At 34.8% G+C, this 20,663-nt stretch overlaps 1 protein-coding gene across 9 annotated transcripts in view; it reads right to left on the reverse strand.

Annotated features, from left to right (window-relative positions):
• The window catches only part of FNDC3A (fibronectin type III domain containing 3A), a 146,776-nt gene that overhangs the window by 22,756 nt on the left and 103,357 nt on the right, over positions 1-20,663 (reverse strand). For all 9 annotated transcript variants that reach the window (XM_077752618.1, XM_077752619.1, XM_077752616.1 and 6 more), the window contains 9 exons: positions 20,059-20,328; positions 18,863-18,921; positions 14,164-14,321; positions 12,235-12,294; positions 10,569-10,707; positions 6,636-6,689; positions 3,002-3,126; positions 2,459-2,633; positions 803-889 (listed from right to left, as the gene is read on the reverse strand). In XM_077752618.1, coding sequence (XP_077608744.1) covers positions 803-889; positions 2,459-2,633; positions 3,002-3,126; positions 6,636-6,689; positions 10,569-10,707; positions 12,235-12,294; positions 14,164-14,321; positions 18,863-18,921; positions 20,059-20,328 — 1,127 coding nt within the window. The remainder of the gene's footprint in view (positions 1-802; positions 890-2,458; positions 2,634-3,001; positions 3,127-6,635; positions 6,690-10,568; positions 10,708-12,234; positions 12,295-14,163; positions 14,322-18,862; positions 18,922-20,058; positions 20,329-20,663) is intronic.

The following is a 20,663-nucleotide window of genomic DNA, read 5'->3' on the forward strand; positions in this document are numbered from 1 at the left end:
TATGCACCACTTGATATAATGTACCAAGAAAATAGCATTACTTTTTCTGATATCCCTGACAAAAAAAGCATATTTTGAATGTTTAACCACATCTACATTAATTTTTTTTTAATGTTTAATTTTGAGAGAGAGGGAGAGAGAAAGAGAAAAAGAGAGAGCGAGCAAGAACAGGGGAACGGCAGAGAAGATGGAGACACAGGGGCAGAGACAGACACACAGAATCTGAAGCAGGCTCCAGGCTCTGAGCTATCAGCACAGAGCCCAATGCAGGGTTCAAACTCATGAGCTGTGAGATCATGACCCGAGCCAGAGTTGGATGCTCAACCAACTGAGCCAAGTAGGCACCCAATATTCACATTTAGATGTTTGTTCACATTATACAAATAAAAGTCCCATAAAACATTAAAGTTGTTTTGAATTTTGACAATCAACGTTACATAGTAAGAAAGTAAAGCAGTAATGCTTATTATTTTAGATTTGAAACCAAATGGGGCGCCTCGGTGGCTCAGTCGGTTAAACGTCTGACTTTGGCTCAGGTCATGATCTCACGGTTCGTGGGTTCGAGCCCCGCATTGGGCTCTGTGCTGGGAGCTCAGAGCCTGGAGCCTGTTTCAGATTCTGTGTCTCCCTCTTTCTCTGCCCCTCCCCTGCTCATGCTCTGTCTCTCTCTGTCTCAAAAATAAATTAAAAAAAAAGAAAAAAGGAAGAAGAAGAAGAAACCAAAGGAGTGAGGTATGTATTCGATTTAAAACAATAGTAACAATAAGAACAAAAAAATCTTTTAAGGGCTTTCAAAGCTTACCTTAAATTTATACTTTGTACTACGTCTGAGATTCTTTACTGTGTAAGCAAGGTCTTCTCCATCATATTTAGGCTTAAAACCATATCCCTGGAAAGGGAAAATAAACCTTTCTTAGCTATCTAACAGCAGAAATATGGGGAATAATAAATACGTAAAAAGACCCAGGTCGTCTTCATCTTCTGTGTGCAATGTGATTAATGCTCTCTTAAGTGTATTCCTCACCTTTATACTTTTATCTTGAATGGACAAATCCAGAAATGCTAGTGAATGTTTGTAGGATGAAGGAGACCTCATTTTCAGTAAATACAGTAACCAAGAGATGATCTTGGTGCAGAGGGTAAAGTCAGAGCCAATGGTAACTTCACCATCAGTAAGCATATCCCTAGAACTAACAGAATTTCCTAGACAGATTTTCCAAGAGCTAAAAAAAACTATAACTAACATATTTAAACTTGCCCTAAACACTTAGCTATGTTTATGTAAATAAATGAATGGTTGGTTGTGCTAGCAGGTGGGGATGTCACTTAGGTTTTGGATTGCTATTTATGGCCTCAGTAACAAATCCCGCACTACTTTCCCAATGTCATTAAAAAAAATTTTTAAGTTGATATATAGTTCACATCCTATAAAACTCCAATTTTAAAGTATGAAATTCAATCATTTATAGTATATTAACAAGGTTGTGCAGCCATTATTGAATTCTTAATTCCACAATAAAGCCTGCACTTTACTTTTTGGTTAGTAGCCACTTCCCCTTTTTCTCATCCATTAATATACTTTGTCTTTATGGATTTGCCTATATCTATAATAAAATGAATCACACAATATCTGGTCTTTGTGACTAGGTTTTTACTTAACATAATGTTTTCAAGGTTCATTCATGTTGTGGCATGTGTCAGTACTCCATTCCTTTATATGGGTAAATGATATTCCATTGTATGGAAATATCAAATTTTGTTTATCTATCCATCAGGTAATGGATATTTGGGTTGTTTCTACTTTTTGGCTATTGTGAATAATGCTGCTATGAACATTCATGTACAAATTTCTGTATAAATATGTGTTTTCAATTCTCTTGGGTATATAGCTGGGAGTGGACCAATGCTATTTTTGACTCATATTGCTTTAAAGTAGTTCTGAAAAGCTACAAAACTATGTGGAACTAAGAGAAGATATTCTAACTCATGTTCAGCTCTGTTCTAGCTTATAGGAGACAAGTCACTGGAAACTACATTCTGGCTGCACTATATAATCTTACAATCTCTTTTCAAATCTTCTGTGGCATTTGGGAAAGTAGTGTATGAACACAGCTGGAAAAGGTGGACACATTATTTCCTTATTTTTTTTCGAACTGCTTAGGCTAAAAGGCTGTGGTGATCTTTCCCTCTATTTTCCCTAAAACATACATATTTAAAATGCAGTCTCTGCTGTTTCTAGGCACAAACATACATAAAAAAACAAAACCTGTTCCTATACATCAAGAAAACAAAAGACTGAGTTCATCCTCACTCCTCAATATTCCTCAACAATACCCAACCAAGAATTCAAAGGATTTAGGGAAGGATCTAACTATTGTGGCACTATTACTTATAAGGATTAATGCCACACTGAAATATGTTTTAAACACTCTTACTTAAAATACATATTCATACTTACTGAAGTTTCTTCCTCCATCTCTAAAATGTAAGAAATTCCTTCATCTGATGGTGTTCCTGAGGGCTTACTCCATTGTAAGGATAACCAAGTAACACCAGCCTTAGTTAATACAGGACTTGCTGGCATAGAAGGGGCACAGCCTGAAGTGTAATATAAGACCTCTTCACTAAAATCACTGTTGAAACAAATGGTTTTTAAAAATGAATGAAAAAGGTTGTTTTTATAGCTAAAGAACTCATTTCTGATAAATGATATTTTTTGAAAGTGACAATTTTTGATAACTAATTATAATCTAAGTAATATATCTTGGATTTGATAATATTTTTATGGTAACCAGATGAGATACCTAAAAAGTGAGTTAATATTTTTTTAAAACTGCAATTTATGTAACTAACACATTCTTTCATAGCTTTTGCTAGGCTACTAACACATCTTTACCAACATAGTGATAAATTAAAGCAGAATTTTTTGGTGGATAATTTAGACTGTGAATAATTTATATAAGTTGACTAAATAATATATTTACATTAAAATGCATCTTACCTTGTACCATATTCATTTTTGGCTGACAGTCTAAATTTACAACCCATTGCTGGTGACAGTTTAGTAATTTTAAATTGTTTCTGTAAGCCCATGTAACACTGACAAAATTCTCCATTTCCTTTTCCCTAAAAAAAAAAAAAAAAAAAATGCCGGATTATTATATACTTAAAAAATGGCTGATTATTATATATCACGTACATTACTGTAAAAAGATAAATCCACATCAATTTGTCCTTGAAGGACAGTAACATTAGCTAGAGTACATTTTAAGTCATCTTTGTTACATGAACATCATGGATCTCAAGAGAAAGTTGAGGTAACGCACATCTTTTTTTAATAAGTAATTTTTTTAAATTTTAGAACGAAAGCATGAATGGGAGAGAGAAAGTATGCAGCTCAGGACAACTACTATAGAGTTTTAGAAGTTTAGGATGCCACATAAAATGGACAAGTTTCTTATTCTCTACCCATTTTTCTTTATTGGGTTAGTAGAGTTAAAGGGCAGTTTTAGGGTGACTTCTGCTTCAAAGAAAACCTTCAGTCTGTATCTGGCAGCTTCACTACACTCTCCTATTTTATTTTATTTTATTTTATTTTATTTTTTTTTTACAAATAGTTTATTGTCAAATTAGTTNCTCTCCTATTTTAATGGTGTTTACATTTGATTCTACTAAGTTGTCTAAACAGAACATTGAATCATCTGTAAATAATGATAATTTTGCCCCTCCAGCCCTGCCACTGTATGGCTGTACCTCGTTTTAGTTCTAAATCATACTGCATCAAAACTAAATAAAAGGAAGAACTGGCAACTTTTGACTTGTTTCTGCTTTGACTGAAATGCTTTTTAAAATAAAAAAAAATGTTTATTTATTTTAGAGGAGGGGAGGGGCACAGACAGAGGGAGACACAGAATCTGAAGCAGGCTCCAGACTGAGCTGTCAGCAGAGCCCAGCGTGGGGCTCGAACTTACGAACCATGAGATCATGACCTGAGTCAAAGTCAGCTGCTTAACTGACTGAGCCACTCAGATGCCCCTAAAATGGTTTTATTGTTTAATGATGGTACTTCACTTAATACAAAAATAACTATCAGGTAAGGAATTATCTTTCTATTCCTAATTTGAGTTTTAACTGAGATAGGTGCTAAATTGTATCAAATATCTTTTCATAATTTATCAACATAGTGTATTTTCTTCTATTAGCATAATACAGTAATAGATTTCCTAATTCTAAATTCTTTTCAAACTTCTGGAATAAAACCTACTTGTTTGTGCCTCATTACTCTTAGAATATAGGCATATTATTTTAGTGCACCTCACTTTATTGTGCTTCAGATACTTTTTTTACAAAATCTGATTTGTGGCAACCCTACATCCAACAAGTCTGCTGGTGCCATTTTTCCAATTGTACTTGCTCATTTTGTGTCTCTGTGTCACATTTTGGTAATTATTAAAATATTTCAAACTTTCTCATTATTATTTGTTATAGTGATTCATAGTCAGAGGTCAAAATATAGACATTAACAGGAGTTCAGGAGAAGTTGATCCCAACCCTCAGGGATGACTTTGAGGTTTTAAGACTTCAGTGGAGGAAGTAACAGCAGGTGTGGTGGAAACAGCAAGAGAACTAGAATTAGAAGCATGGAGCCTGAAGATGTGACTCAATGGCTGCAATCTCATGATAAAACTTGAGGTGATGAGGAGCAGCTTCGCATGGCTGAGCAAAGAAAGTGGTTTCTTGAGATGTAATCTACTGCTGGTGAAGATGCTGTGAAGACTGTTGAAATGACAACCAAGGATTTAGAATTTTACATAAACTTAGTTGACAGAGCAGCAGCAGGGTTTGAAGAGACTGACTCCAGTCACAAAAGTTTTAGTATTGGTAAAATGTTATCAAATGGCATCACATGCTATAGAGAAATTGTTCATGAAATGAAGGGTCAATCTTTGCAGCAAAATACATTGTTGTCTTCTGTTTTTTAAAAAGAAATTGTGATGGCCACCCTACCTTTCAGCAACCACTACTATGATCAGTCAGGAGCCATCAACATTGTGGTAAGACTCTACAGCATCAAAAAGATTTACTCAACACTGAAAGCTCAGATGATGGTTAGCAATAAAGATTATTCATTTACTTGAGAGAGAGTGAGAGAGTGCACGAATGGTAGAGGGAGAGAGAGAATCTTAAGCAGGTTCCATGCCCAGTGCCAGAGCCCAATGCAGGGCTTTATCTCATGACCCTGAGATCATAATGGGAGCTGAAATTAAGAGTTGGGACACAACCTACTGAGCCACCCAGGTGACCCAGCAATAAAGTTTTTTTATTTTTTTATTTTGTTTATTTTGGAAGACAGAGTGCGTGTGAGCAAGAGAGAGGCAGAGGGAGAGAGAGAGAGGCAGGGAGAGAGAGAATCCAAAGCAAGCTCTTTGCCTCAGTGGAGAGCCTGACATGGGGCTCAATCCCGATAACTGTTGAGATCATGACCTGAGCCGAAACTGAGAATTCTGGATGCTTAACTGACTGAACCACCCAAGTGCACCTTTAAATTATGTACATTGTTTTTAAAAGACATAATGCAAATGCACATTTAATAGACTACAATACAGTGTATATATAACTTTTACATACACTAGAAAACCAAAAAATTCATGTGACTTGCTTTATTGAGATATTTGCTTTAATGCAGTTGGCTGGAACTGAACCTGCAATATCTCCAAGGTATGTCTGTATACTGCTCAATTCCCAAATTATCAATGGAATTTCTTCCACTCCCTCTGTCCGCTCCTCTTAGCTGCAGAAAAGCAGCAAGGCAAAAGAAAACATGAAAAATGACAGTAAAACAAAGTACTAGACAATAAAGCTCAGTATGTTTGCTGTGGTAGGCTGAATAATGGCCCCCTAAATATCCAGGTCCTAAACCCTGGAACCTGTGAATGGTCAGGGACTGTGAATGGTACAGATGTTATTAGGTTAAAATTCTTGAGATAGGACGATCATCCTGGATTATCTAGGTGGACCCTAAATGCAATTACAAGTGTCTTTTTCAGAGGCAAAGGACAGAAGAAGAAAAAGGCCATGTGATAATGACAGCAGGGGTAGAAAAGGCTATCTATCAGATGTAGCCATGAATTCATGGTAACAACCCAGTAATGAAGAGAGCCTCCAGAAGCTGGTAAAGTCAAGAAAATGGATTCTCCTCTAGAATCCCTGGAAGCAGCATGGCTATAGTGACACCTTGATTTTGACCCCACTGAGGGCCATTTTGGATTTCTGGCTCCAGAATTATAAGAGAATAAATGTATGTTGTTTTAAACCCTCAGGTTTGTGGTAATTTGTTAAAGTAGCCACAGTAAATGTGTACACTTTGCCTTTAAGGCTGATGTGAAAAAAAATATTCTTTCGTCAAGGTAACTACCCAAGTGACAACTTTGAGGGGTTTAAGTCAAAAACAAAAAACAAAATAAAACATAGGGGATCCAGTCAGTAATGTTTTCTAAGAACACCATTAATTCAGTCATGCTCTACCAAAATCATTCATGATGTTTTTAAAGAGGAAAAAACTATTAAACAAATTATTTCTGCTTGAGGATATACACATAATTTTCATCTAATTTAAAAAGATTTGATTTACTTACCTCATCCCATTCTAAAATGAAGCTTTGGATTTTAGAACCATTGTCACAAGGTGCCTAAAAGAAACACCAAAAAAACAAAATGAGTATAAATTAGTACTTTTGTAAAAGATACTGTGATGATCTAATCTGGGGACTTGATTGTGTTACAGATATTCTCTGTGACTAAGCTCCATAAAAACTGCAGAGAATAGATACATATGTATTTATAACCCCACAATCCTTTTAAATACAAGGAAAGAAAACAAAGCAAGAGGCTACTCAAGTTTTTCTGAATGGCAAATAATCTCTTTTAGCAAGAACAATCCTAACTTTTATGATCCATTATAAAAAAAAAAATCACTTTGCCTTTTATCAGAAGGTTTTTATCAGTTTTAAGTTCCTATGATTAATCCTGTCATTTTCATCAAAACTCATTTTACAATCTAAAAGTAATACTGTGTCATATACCACACAGTGAAAGAACCAGGGTGCAGGGAAGAAGTCCAAGAGGGCACACTGCTTGGATCTTTGCTTCTAGACACAATGTGCCCATTACCTAAGATAAGATTGCTCATTCATCAATCTGCTAATCTTCACTGGTGAAAATTTCAGGCTCCCTTAGCATTTTATTCTAGTATTTAATCACTCTAGAACTCAAGAATTTCAATCTTGTTTCTACTTGAATTTCCTTTCTATAATTTCAACTTGTTTCCTCTCTAGTCCTCACTCTATAAATTTTTTTTTAATGTTTTGTTTATTTCTGAGAGAAAGAGAGATAGCGTGAGCAGGGGAGGGTCAGATAGAGAGGGAGACACAGAATCTGAACAGGCTCCAGGCTCTGAGCTGTCAGCACAGAGCTCGACTCGGGGCTCGAACCCACGAACCGTGAGATCATGATCTGAGCCGAAGTCAGATGCTTAACTGACTTAGCCACCCAGCCCCTTGTCCTTACTTTAGACGCAGAACAACTGATCACTACTCCTTTATAACTTCATCCATTTGAAGACAAGTGACTCAAACTCCTTTTATAAAAATTAAATAACCTTAGTTTTTTTAAATGTTTATTTTGAGAGAGAGAGAGAGAGCAAGGGCAGAGAGAGAGAGGGAGAGAGAGAATTCCAAACAGGCTCCACATTGTTGGCCCAATGTGAGCCCAACACAGGGTCCCATCCCACAAACCTGAGATCATAACCTGAGCTGGTATCAAGAGTTGGATGCCTAACTGATGGAATCACCCAGGAGCCCCAAATAAGCTTGACTTTTGAAATTGTTCTCGAGAGAACTGCAATTCTATGGACTCTATCTAGTTTTTATATAATACTGGCAACCATGTTAATAGCAATCAAAGATGGTCAAATTTTTAATGAAGAGTCTTTTCTAACATGGAGGTCCAAATTATCTGTGAAACAGATACAACTGAAACATCAATACAGATCTTATGTTTCAAAATTTTTAAAAACTGTATAATTTTTAACTAGTTAACATGACCAGAATTTGCTATGTAAGTTACAGGAAAAGCTCACTGACTGGCACAGCAAAGGCACTTGTAAGCAATTATAGTACAGAAGAGGCAGAGAAAGAAACTTTGGGAAACTCAACTCTTACACAGTAGAGGAAGAGAATCCCAAGACAGAGAAGATTCCAAGTCTCAGGAAGAAGTGTGTGGCTTTTTTCTACTTTATTTTGTGAAGCTGTTCAAGTCAAGGAAATGGATTCTCCTTGAGTTCTTGGGAGAAGTATGGTAACACCTTGAACAACCTGTGATCATTTCTCCAAGACAGAGGTGAAATTATTAAGTGTAAAGTGTTTTACGTTATCTCATTTAATCCTTATATCAGCTCTTTGCACCTGTTATCCAAACTATACAAAAGAGGAAATGGAGGCTTTAAACAACCCAAATAAGTAGCTCCAGATCTAGTCATTAAGAGTAGAGCAGAAATGAATATGCTGACATAAAACCAGTGTTCCAACCCAGCAGTATTCCAGAGGCTGAGCCTTAGGAGGTCTGGTCAGTGCTAGGAATTATAAGAGAGTAAAAGATCAACTTCAGTTAGCTTTTTATCATCATCATGTACTGGCAACCCTGAACGATGTCAGTTGATGAAATACTAGAATACTTCTCAACTGCTACCTCATGTGTCAACTATGCTATGCCACTGTTCTCATGCCATGTTAACCCCCAAGTAATGCTTTCAGATTATATGAAACAGTACAGTCAAAAGATCTGATATTTATATCAGTAAACTACACTAAGCCAGTTTTCTTTAATTTTAAAATTAAATAATAACAATAGTTATTATGCTTGTGATGTCCCAGGCATTGTGCTATGGAAAATACAGATATTATCTGATAATTTTCCCAACAACTCTGAGGTATATAATACTATCTCCATTAATAGTAAAAATGATTATCTCTTTCCTCAGCCATACTGAATACCATATATATATGTCTATTTCTAGAAAAGTACAAGCCTGGGTAACCTTTGTGGGCAACAAAGAGGTAGCACTGTTTATATCTTACACAGACCTGCTAGGATACTGTTAAAGACAAATTCCAAAATTCAATTTTAATTTATCTTCAGAATAAAGAGCAGTGTCCTACAGAAATCTCAACCTACATGAAGGTCACTGGGCTGCTACCCTAACTGTCTTACCAAAAGGAAAGAGTCTTAGCATACTTACAAACAAAATGCTACTCTAACTGACATGAAATAAAATTAGTCATATGTAATCACACATGAAAATATATGTATGACATACTTGTATGATTTATGTGTGCTAATAGTACTTGAGTACTTCTTACCTACATAAAGCATCTAATATCCTCAGAAGAACTAAAGACTAACAAGCCCCAAACAAGTTGTAAGCTCCAAATTTTCAAAATCTTTCAGAAAGAAAGGCTAGCCCTGAGTTTTATTCTTTGGGTAAAAGCAGATAATTAAATCAACACTAGCACTTATTTTTCTCTTTGCAAATCAATGGTTGTTAATGGGTGGTTTTCCCTTCTGGGGGATGTTTAGAAATTTTGCTGTGGGTATTTCTGACCATCACAATAATGGCAGAGGGAGGAAAGACTGACTTTTAGGGGTGGGGATCAAGGATGCTAATAGTTCTGCACAGCATCGGGCAATAAGCACAATGAAAAATTGTTCTCTTTCTCTAGGACTTCTGAATGTCTCCAAGGACATCCATGTAGGTGAAATACCTGTTTATAATTATCAGAGCCTAGAAGCTAATTCCATGTTACAAGGTATTTTTTTCATAGTTTTAAGTTACTGGATTTTTCCAAAATATATCTACTCTGCAATCTGAGACACACTGTACTTAATTTTGTTCAGAAATTTACTAAGACTCGTGTATCTTTTCAGCAAATTATGTATCATTTCAGCAAATTATGTCTCCAATGGCAATGCTACGTGTGGTATTTGAATTACCAATTCTACCTGTGGTATATGTCTACTTCATTATATCTCCTTATATATAGGCCCACTTGCAGGTGGGCCTAAACATTTATATATTAACATATATATATTATTCTATTAAAATGCAGAGTATTTAATGGAATATTCCTTTAAGCCACCATACTGATATTTTTCAAACTCTGAATCTAGTTATTATGAACCCCATTTTAGGATAAAATTCAGGATATAAAGGCATTGTAATGAGTTTGAGAAGCACTGCTGAGACTTTCAATGTCATCCCATGTCCAATATAATAAGGACTGATAATTACATATGAATCTTTTCTGTTATATTTACATATAGTAAGAAAAGTCATTAGGAGTATTATTTAAAGATATCACAAATGCCCATTTACTATATGTAAAGAAGAAGAGCAAATTAGCTTAAAGTTCTTTTTTGTTTCAAAGAAGAAAAAACTCACAACTGAAATTTAATATTAGTGGGGGTGGAGGGAGTAAACATCCAATTGGAAATACTCTAAAGAATATTGTTACCTTCCATTGCAAAGTGAGTGAATTTTTGGTCCGATTGGCTATCCTTGGTGGATTAGGTATGTCAGGTTCACAGCTTAAGGTGGTAAAGCTTTCAGCTTCTGAAGGAGTTCCCTTTATAGAATTATATTCTGCCTGGACTCTATGGTGATAAAATAAATAGTTTTAACCAGCAGAATCATTGTATCCTACCTTCAACAGCCATCAACCTTTAAGTACTTGGAAATTACTAAGGTGCCCTCTAAATGTTCCATCAAGGAAACATAGGTGGAGTGCCTGGCTGACTCAGTTGGTAGCTTGATCTTGGTGGTTATGAATTCAAGCCCCATGTTGGGTATAAAGATTAATTTTTTAAAATGTTTGTTTATCTTTTAGCGAGAGAGAGAGAGAGAGAGAGAGATAGAATGCGAGCAGGGGAGGGGCAGAGAGAGAGGGAGACACTGAATCCAAAGCAGGTGCCAGGCTGTGAGCTGTCAGCCCAGAGCCTGATATGGGGCTTTAATCCACGAACTGTGAGGTAATGACCTGAGCCAAAGGAGAATGCTTAACCAACTGAGCCATTCAGGCACCCTGAGAGTACTTAAAAATAAGTCTTTAAAAAAGAAAATATGTGCATTAGAAGTAAAGGATGGACCTTAAAAAAAGAAAGGATAGACCCTTGGCTTTCATCTTTTTTTAATGCAACCGAAAGTAAGAAAGACATTTTAAATTGTGACAAAACTGGATGTGTGAAATGCACTTTCTCATACACATACATGACAGAAAAGAGTCCTGAAACAGTATCACTAAGGGTAATATACAGATATTTTCCATTCTATTTGATTATTTCATTAAAATAATGCTGAATATAATCCACAAAATTTCATGATTCAATAATGGTTGCAATCTACAGTTTGAAAAGTGTCAATGGACAATACTTAGGGTTCATCCACAGAAAGTATAATTAAAGGTTTAATTTTATAGTTTAGTAGGAATAATCCTAACCACAAATGCTTTTTTCTTTCTTTTTTTTTTTTTTTAATGGAGGTGACTAACCAAGTGTATATTAGTGACTCCCAGCTGGGAAGGCTGAAAATATTGGTAGGTTATAATAGAACTATGCAGAATAAAACAGTATCTAAGTTACTTCTCAGTTAAATGTTGTGAATTTTTTTTTTAACGATTTTAAGTAATCTCTATACCCAATGCGAGGCTCAAACTTAACAATCAAGAGTTGCACACTCCACTCACTGACTGAGCCAGTCAATCGCCCCTAAATGTTGTGAAATTTTAAGAGTTTTAATATCCCAAACTCTTTCTGGAACAGGAAGTAGTAAAAATACATTAACTATAAACCAAATATTACTTCTATTTTTGTTTTGTAAAAATTTCAAAAGCTGGTAGTTTTCCATGTGATAAATTAGATATGTAGACATATTATACTTATTATCTATATATTCATTCCACTCCAAAAATCTTAGATAGGATGATAAACCCTTCAGTATAACACTTCAATGAAATGTTTTCTTTTGGAATGTAATAATTGTACCAAAAGAAAAACCAAAGCCAATATAGTCCATATTTTAAATGCAAAATTGATAACTTAAATTACATTCTAGGCTTTTAATGAAATCATTTAAAAAACTACCTATACTATATCATATTAGAGCAATATATAGGAGTTCCTTACTTTGCATGGTAATCTGTAGCTGGCTTGAGATCATTTAAAGTGACACTTGTTTCTTCTCCTCTGGGGGAAAAAAAAACATTTCACTGTCTGATAAGCATTTCCAGAACATTTACATTATATACTACAGTTTGTGGTAGTTTATCAAATTATATAGCTTTTTACTTTATCAACTGTAACCATATTCAGATTCCACTAATACAGAATTTGTGTAATAAGGATATATGCCAAACTTACGTATTTGCATAGCACTTTAAAACAAAAAGGTGTCCTATGCAAATCAACTGTGTAAGCCAAACTTTTTTTTTTTTGAGTATAGTTAGGAAAGATATTTAGTTTATGAAAAAAATTTTAAAAATCAGTAGTTTCAATCATTTAAAAATCCATTTTGCACAATCAAAATAAGAAATAACACGTGTACTCCTGAAAGCAAAACCACCACATTTTTACAAGGAGTGTGCCACTACTGCATTTTATTAGAATGTAACATGAAACCTTATTTAAAATATTACAATTTAATGAGATTAGGAAAAAAGTGAATAATCTGAAGTAGAGTATTTCACTCATAGCCACTATTGTACTTTCACATTTCCAAATATAACGGTACATATCTTAAAATAATCATTTGATACGATGACTTGTATGTATGGTCAAAAACCCAGCCCATTTTCAATCTTTTTAAAAAAATCATTAATCTCTGTTCCATTTCCTTCAGCCAAGTTTCTCTCTTCTCTTTTTATGAGATTCTTCATCTTTTCTCAAATCAAAACCAAGAAATACGAGAAAGAAAACCTCTCCCCACTGAGAGAAGAACACTTAATGAATTGGGCAGTAGAATCTTGGGAGAGAGACCTTAAATGGTGCAGAGTAAAGAAGATGACTAATGTCCCTCTTCTGTTCTCTGATCAGGCTGTAAATGGAAATAAATGCTTCATTCTAGCAAGCAGCTATACCTAACTAGAAACAGCCATTAACATAAAAAGAAACCTTGATGTTGATGGTCCTTTACTCTTATTTACCCCTTAGGTAACTTTGTCTCTTTTAAAACATATGAATAGAATAAACACAAGGAAATCTCAATAGAGAGAAGAAGGCAGGACTTTTTTCTAACCTTATGTTACTAGAAGATATATACTAGAGCACATCCACTCTCCTTTCTTCCTTATATTAGCTATTTTTTTAAACAATACCAAGAAAGCTATGTGTCCAGTGTTCTATGTTAACTATGATCATTCAAATCACTAACCTACCTCCTTTACAATCTTTCCAGTGTTTAAATTATAATAATCAACTTCACTCTTTACTTTTTCATTAGAATAAGCAATTTCTACATGAAAAAGGACAAAAAAATATTTTACAACTGTCAGTCATAAATGTCACATTTTAGCCAATGACTCTATGGCTTCTTGGTATATAATAACACTTTTGAACCAGGGAAAGAGAATTATGGTAGGCTTTCAACATATGATTATTAACATACCAATATACAAATAAGGAACAATGATACTAAATTCATTTTATAATAGGGAATTAACTTGACGTATAAGAATTAAAGCCAACTCCTTGGAAGAGCGTTACCAGATTTCATAAGTTCATGATAGAAAAATTCTCTGTTTCTGATTTGGGCTTCTACTACTATAATTTATACCTCTGTCTCAGGAATATGTGAATAGTGAAACATTTATTAGGGGGCCAATTGAAAAATACTAAATCTGAATGTGGCCAATGAAAGCAATTATTCCAAAGGACTGTAGACAGATGTGTACCAGCTGGCATTTGGACTACATACACTGAAATCAGTATCACTTGTCAATTTATAGCTTCAAAATGAAAGCATCAAGAGGGAAAAACAGAACAAAATTAGTATTAAGCTCTTTATGATAAACCCCTGGCTTACATAATGGGAGGGAGTAAAACATAACAAATACTTACACATATACACTTTTATATTTTCCATCTTTCCCAGTACTTGAGACCAGAATATTGTAACTATAGAGCTCTGGCACAGTAGTCTCATCTGTTTCGCCATTTATGAAACTGGAAGGAGGTGACCAGGTAAGTACTACTGTCCTTGACTGGATGTCTGAGGCCTGCAAAAACATAATATTTAGAACTGTCTGAAACTATAATGTGTAGAAGGAACAGTGAAAAATCTAATGAGGTTTCAAGATTAAACAAAATATATCTGTATCTACTTACATAAAATGGCTCACAAATAGAAGCCTGTCCATTTGTAGAGGAGATATAGTTTGTTGTGAAAGGGCAAATGGGTTCAATAAAAAATCCAAGGACCATTATGGGCCACTTAAAACTATTAGTGTAAACACCATATACAGTCAAAAAAGAATGGGGAAAAAAGTCCACTCTTGTAATGTATTTGAAAAGGTTCATTTCCTCAATTTAGAAAGTATCTTATGGCTCAGTTGAGCATCTAACTCATGATCCCATGGTAGAGTGGGTCTTAGCCTTGTGTCAGACTCTGTGCTGAGTGTGGAGCTTGTGAACTCACTCTCTCTCACTCTCTCTTTCTCTCTCTCTTCCTGACCTGACTGACCTCCCCATCTCTCTTTCTGCCCCTTTCCTCTGCTTGTGATTCCTGCTTTTAATTAAAAAAAATTTTTTTTAAAGTGTCTTACAGTAAGAAAAAGATAAACTCAAGAAAAATGAGCACACGACATGAACTGACTGAAGAAATATAAATGGATAATCTAACAGATGATGTGTAAACGCAGTCACAATTAAATAAGTGTAAATTAAAAACAAGGTAACCATTTTTCACCCAACAGACTGGGAAGATTAAAAAGTTAGTAATATGTTCACTGTATTAAGGGTTTCTAGAAATGGGTTGAAGTATATATACAGTGTTACATTGGTTTCAGGTGTACAATACAGTGAGATTCAACAATTCTATACATGTCTTAGTGCTCACCATGGTGAGTGTATTTTTTTTTAAGACTTTATTTTCAAGTAAACTCTACACCCAGTGTAGGGCTTGAACTCACAACCCCCCCAAGATCAAGAGTTGCATGCTCCACTGAATGAGCCAGCCAAGCACCCCTGATAAATGTATTCTTAATCCCCTTTATTTTTTTCAACCATCCCCATATTCATTTCCCCTCTGGCAATCACCGCACCAGTTTGTTCTCTGTATTTAAGAGTCTGTTTTTTGCTCTCTTTTCTTGTTTTTTCATCTGTTTTGCTTCTTAAGTTCCACACAGGAGTGAAATCATATGATGTTTCTCTTTCTCTGACTTATTTCACTTAGCATTATACCCTCTAGGTCCATCCATGTCGTTGCAAATGGTGAGATTTCATTCTCTTTTATGGCTGAGTAATATTCCATTGCATATATGGTACATATATACCACATCTTTATCCATTCATCTATGGATGGATGCTTGAGACTGCTTCCATACTTAGCTATTATAAATAATGCTACCACATAAGAGTGCATATATCTTTTTGAATTACTGTTGAATTAGTGTTTTTGTTTTTGGGTAAAAACCCAGTAATGGAATAGTTATGTTTTTGGAGGACCCTCCATATTGTTTCCCACAGTGGCTACATTAATTTGCATTCCTACCTAAAGTGTATGAGGGTTCTTTTTTCTCTATATCTTTGCCAACATTTGTTATATTCTGTTGTTTTGATTTTAGTCATTCTGATAGGTGTAAAGTGGTATCTCATACTGGTGTAGTCCTAATACAGATTTTGTCAGAATGAGACAACACAGTTTCAAAGAAGCCCAATAAAAAAGGCAAATACTTTCATCTAATACCATTAGTTATCTTAGCATGTGAGGAAATACAATACTATATATACTCCATTTTTTGGAAGAAGTAGTTTCAGAAGTCACTCAACCTAGGTCACTCAACTCCTGAATGTGCAGCTGAGCTGAGACTATTAGCATGTTTTCCCCTATACACCACACCTGAGTCATACTGAGTGAGCTTTTTTTTTTTTTTTGGTTCCTCAAATGTTGGTCACTTTGCACTATTCTCCCCACACTAACTCCCACCCCCACCCATAGTCCACAGTACCCAACTACTATTTAAATTTCAGTTCAATTATTCTTCCTTAGGGATATTTATTTTTATACCCCTGCCAAAATATTACTGTATTTTCTTACAGCACTGTATCTCTTTGTTCTGGCACTCCAAATAGAATTTCATATTTACTGCATGATTTATTCGACTAACTTAAGCTCTGAAGGCAGGGGCCATGCCTATCCTTTGCTTTTCATTCTATCTCTGGCTTTTAGCACAGCATGTGGGATTTTATTACTGGTCAAATATTTATGGAATGAGTAAGTGAATACTCATTTAGTTTGATGCTCTAAATGAACCAGAACATACAAAAACAACTACACACATACACACACACACCCCTACACCTCACAAGTAATTTAGTAAAGGAGTTATAGCTACCCAAACTGTAAAGACAAATAAAACAAAACAATCAGCACTACTTTGTTTCAGGACATAGAGGACTTATTTTACAAAATTAGATCTTCCTTGTAATACTGGGCAGGAAATTCTTTAAAAGAATTATTCCATTATTTATGGCCTGAACAAATTATACTTTTAATATTATATACTATAACAAGTAAATACTGCTGGTATTAGCTATTATGTCATTTAAATACCAATTCTATTAAGGCTTGCAAATTTCTTTTTTTAGTAAATCTAGTGATATACATTTAGATATACAGAGATCTTGGAAGGATATTGACTGAATTTTAATACTACTTGTTAAACCTGTTCTTGTTTCAGTTTCCTCTTCTGTAAAATAGGGGAAATAGTACATAGGAGGTTGTTCTAGGAATTAAAGAAAATAATGCATGTGTTTTCAAAGAATTTTGAACAGAGTCTGACACTAGTAAACTGGCATTAGCTATTACTATGGAGTAATTCTCTATATGTTTATATAATTTACATGTATAAGCTCAATTCTGTTTTGAGAAAGAGAGAGTGAGCAGGGGAGGGGCAGAGAGAGACAAAGACACAGCAGACTCTGTATTATCAGCATGGAGCCCAAACCCACAAACCATGAAATCTTGATCTAAGCTGAAGTATGTTGCTTAACTGATTGAGCCACCCAGGCACCCCAACTTTTGTTTTCTTTTTAATATTAGTGCTGCAAAAACTTTTTGTTTGTGTAGCTTTTTACTGAGAAATAGGTCCTTATGGTTTCAGAGAAGTTTAATTGATATTTCTTTTGGTTACTAGTAAAAAACACTTTGGGGTCTAAATGGGCTTAAAACATTCAATTTGTATGAGCATTTAAAATTAATCTTTTGTCAAGTCTGATGTAAATAGTTTTCTTATTAGGAATGATAGCCTTTACTTAGGCTTTTTTAAAAAAGTGAAAATTTTATGTAGTCAGTTTTACTAATATACCTTTTGCTGATTTTCTTATTTCTTCTATTACTTCTATACTTATATAGTATTGGGGAATATTAACTTTCTTCTATAGTTTAATTCTTTTTATATCTAGAGTTAACGGAATATATTTTATATGGAAATCATAGAAATGGATTTTTAAAAAACTAATAATCAGTCATACCCACATTATTTATTATATCTTTGTCTCTTCCAATGATTTTCAATGTCATTAGGCATATATTAAATCCTAGTTTAAAAAATGAATTCTTTGGAGTGCCTGGGCGGCTTAGTCAGTTGAGGGTCTGACTTTGGGTCAGGTCATGATCTCAAGGTTCTCATGAGTTTGAGCCCTCCATTGGGCTTGCTGGTGTCAGCCTGTCAGCATGGAGCCTGCTTTGGATCCTCTGTCCTCCTCTCTCTCTGACTCTCTCCTGCTTATGCTCTCTCAAAAAATAAATAAAACATTAAAAAAATGAATTCTTGATGGAATATTCTGCTTTACCAATCAACATATCTCTTCTTGTATCAGATCTATATTGCTCCATTATTGATATCACATTACTTATAATACAGCTTTAAAAAAATTTTTTTTAATGTTTTATTTATTTCTGAGAGAGAGAGAGAGACAGCATGAGCAGGGGAGGGTCAGAGAGAGAGGGAGACACAGAATCTGAAACAGGCTCAGGCTCTGAGCTGCCAGCACATAGCCTGATGCGGGGCTTGAACCCACGAACCATGAGATCATGACCTGAGCCAAAGTCAGACCCTTAACTGACTGAGCCACCCAGGCACCCCATAATACAGCTTTTTAAAAAAATTTATTTATTAAGTTTACTTTTTATTTTTGAGAGAGAGAGAGAGAGAGAGAGAGAGAGAGAGAGAGAGAGACAGCAAGCAAGGGAGGGGCAGAAAGAGAGTAAAACAGAATCCCAGGCAGGAAAGAAAATCCCCAGGCAGGCTCTGCACTGTCTGTGCGTAGCTGGATGTGGGGCTCGAGCTCATAAACTGTAAATCATAACCTGAGTCAAAGCCAAGAGTCAGGTGCTTAAGCAACTGAGCCACCCAGGCACCCCAAATTTTTACTTAAGTAATTTCTACACGCAATGTGGGGCTTGAACTCACGACCCCATGATCAAGAGTCACGTGCACTGCTCATATGGTTTTAAAAAGGACTTGATTTAAATATACCAAAATCCTATGTGAAAAATACTAAATATAAATGTCAAGAAAATACATGCAATACTTACCACTGGTTTGACAATGTTGGAAAGAAGTGCTTCAAAAGCTTTAGTTTCTTCATCTTTTTCTTAAAAAAAAAAAAAAAGAAAGAAAAGAAAAAAAAGAATATTAAAAAGTGAACTTAAATGCAATCATCCCTCTCTCTCCACAATGTGTCTTCTGAAACTATGATTGTAATTGGAGATTTTCATTTTGTAGTTCTCACTTTAGTTCATATTCAGGATTCTTCTGCTTCAGTTTCTATTTCCATTTTAACTATGATCACTAATCATAATACCACTATATATATCTGAACCAGTCACAAAGTTTTTCTAACGTAAAGTATATTGTTACTTATAAAAAATACTCTCTGGAATTCTCATTTCCCAGTCTCCTACCTCTTAAAGTTACCTGACGAGTTGACTGCGTATTTGTTTCTTGATCGGCTGTAACTATGATCCCCAAAATAAAAATATAAATGACTTGACCAGAACTTGTATCCATAACTGATATATGTGAACTTTAGCTTAACTCTTCTGAAATATCATTCATTCTGATTTCAGAATGATTTTAACTCATTCTGAAAAAGGATGATCAGAAGGTCTCAAAAATATGGGGCAATATTCTTGTTAATAACAGCCATGAGGCTGTTAAAGCATTAAAATGTGTGGGTGGGGAATGGGTATTATAAAGAAAATGAAGTAGTGCTCAGAGTTCATATAGTGGAAGTTACTCACAAGTTGGGGAAGGTTCCTAGGGAAATATGAGAATTTTAAGAACTTCTGAAGAAAGTAATGGAGAATACTCAATCTTAACTATAGAGTATATAGACTGGTAAATGATACAATGAGTTGCTTTCAGGGACTTACATATAAAAAAGTTGAGAGAAATAAAAAACTAAAATTGATAAAAACCAGCACAGCCTTGTCAAAGGCACAGAAAGAGAGGAAAATGAATCTGAACGAACTTTATTAGGGTTTTCCTTTCAGACAGAAATTTCTCTTGGCTAGTAAAATTTACAACAAGGTGAAATTACTAATTGAGCTTTCCCAAATTGTAAAGAGAAGTACCCTAGCAACAATTTGGGTTCTAAAATGTTTTCTCACATTTAGAAGTGTTATTAATCTATGGCTTATCTGGAGCATGATGAAATAAATGAAAAAATATACTTCTGGTTGATTAAACAATGATGAAAAGTACTAACAGGACTAGTTAAAATAGTTACCTTCTATTTCTGTATCAATTTGTGCACCACCTTTCCCTTTCCCGGACTTGTTCTTTGCTGATCCTACGTTTACACCACTAGCATTTTGCCCTTTTATAAGCCCATTATGTTCATTTATGGGAGAAGCGCATTTCTGGGGTGATGATGGTGGACTGCTCATTTTATCTTTCTGTGTTCCCTGGCGATCCTTTAATTTTTTCTGTAAACGTTCATATGTCTTACTAGATCTTTCATCTCTAAAGTTGGACCTTCCATGAGTAGAGTGAGCATCTAGGAAGAAATAAAGATAAAAACATTTTAAAAGGTCAATTTACTGTAAATACATTTATGGCACAAAAAAGGAATAGGAAATAAATCTATCATTACATAAAAATTATTACAAAACATTTAAAGAATAATTTTGCAAAAAAAGCTATTTCTGTTTCTCCATCAACTTGAGAGAATGAAGCTTTTTGGTTATAATTATCTATATCAAATAAATTTAGAGATGTTTCTTTTCTTCATCTTTTCCCAATTAACTATTAATCTCCACAGAAGCAGCTTGGTGGTATGTTATGATAATCAAAGGTGGGGAGTAAGACCTGAATTGAAATGTGTACAGTCCT

This window comes from Crocuta crocuta, unplaced genomic scaffold, assembly GCF_008692635.1.
Source record: "Crocuta crocuta isolate KB4526 unplaced genomic scaffold, BGI_CrCroc_1.0 scaffold190, whole genome shotgun sequence".
NCBI classification, from domain to species: domain Eukaryota; kingdom Metazoa; phylum Chordata; class Mammalia; order Carnivora; family Hyaenidae; genus Crocuta; species Crocuta crocuta.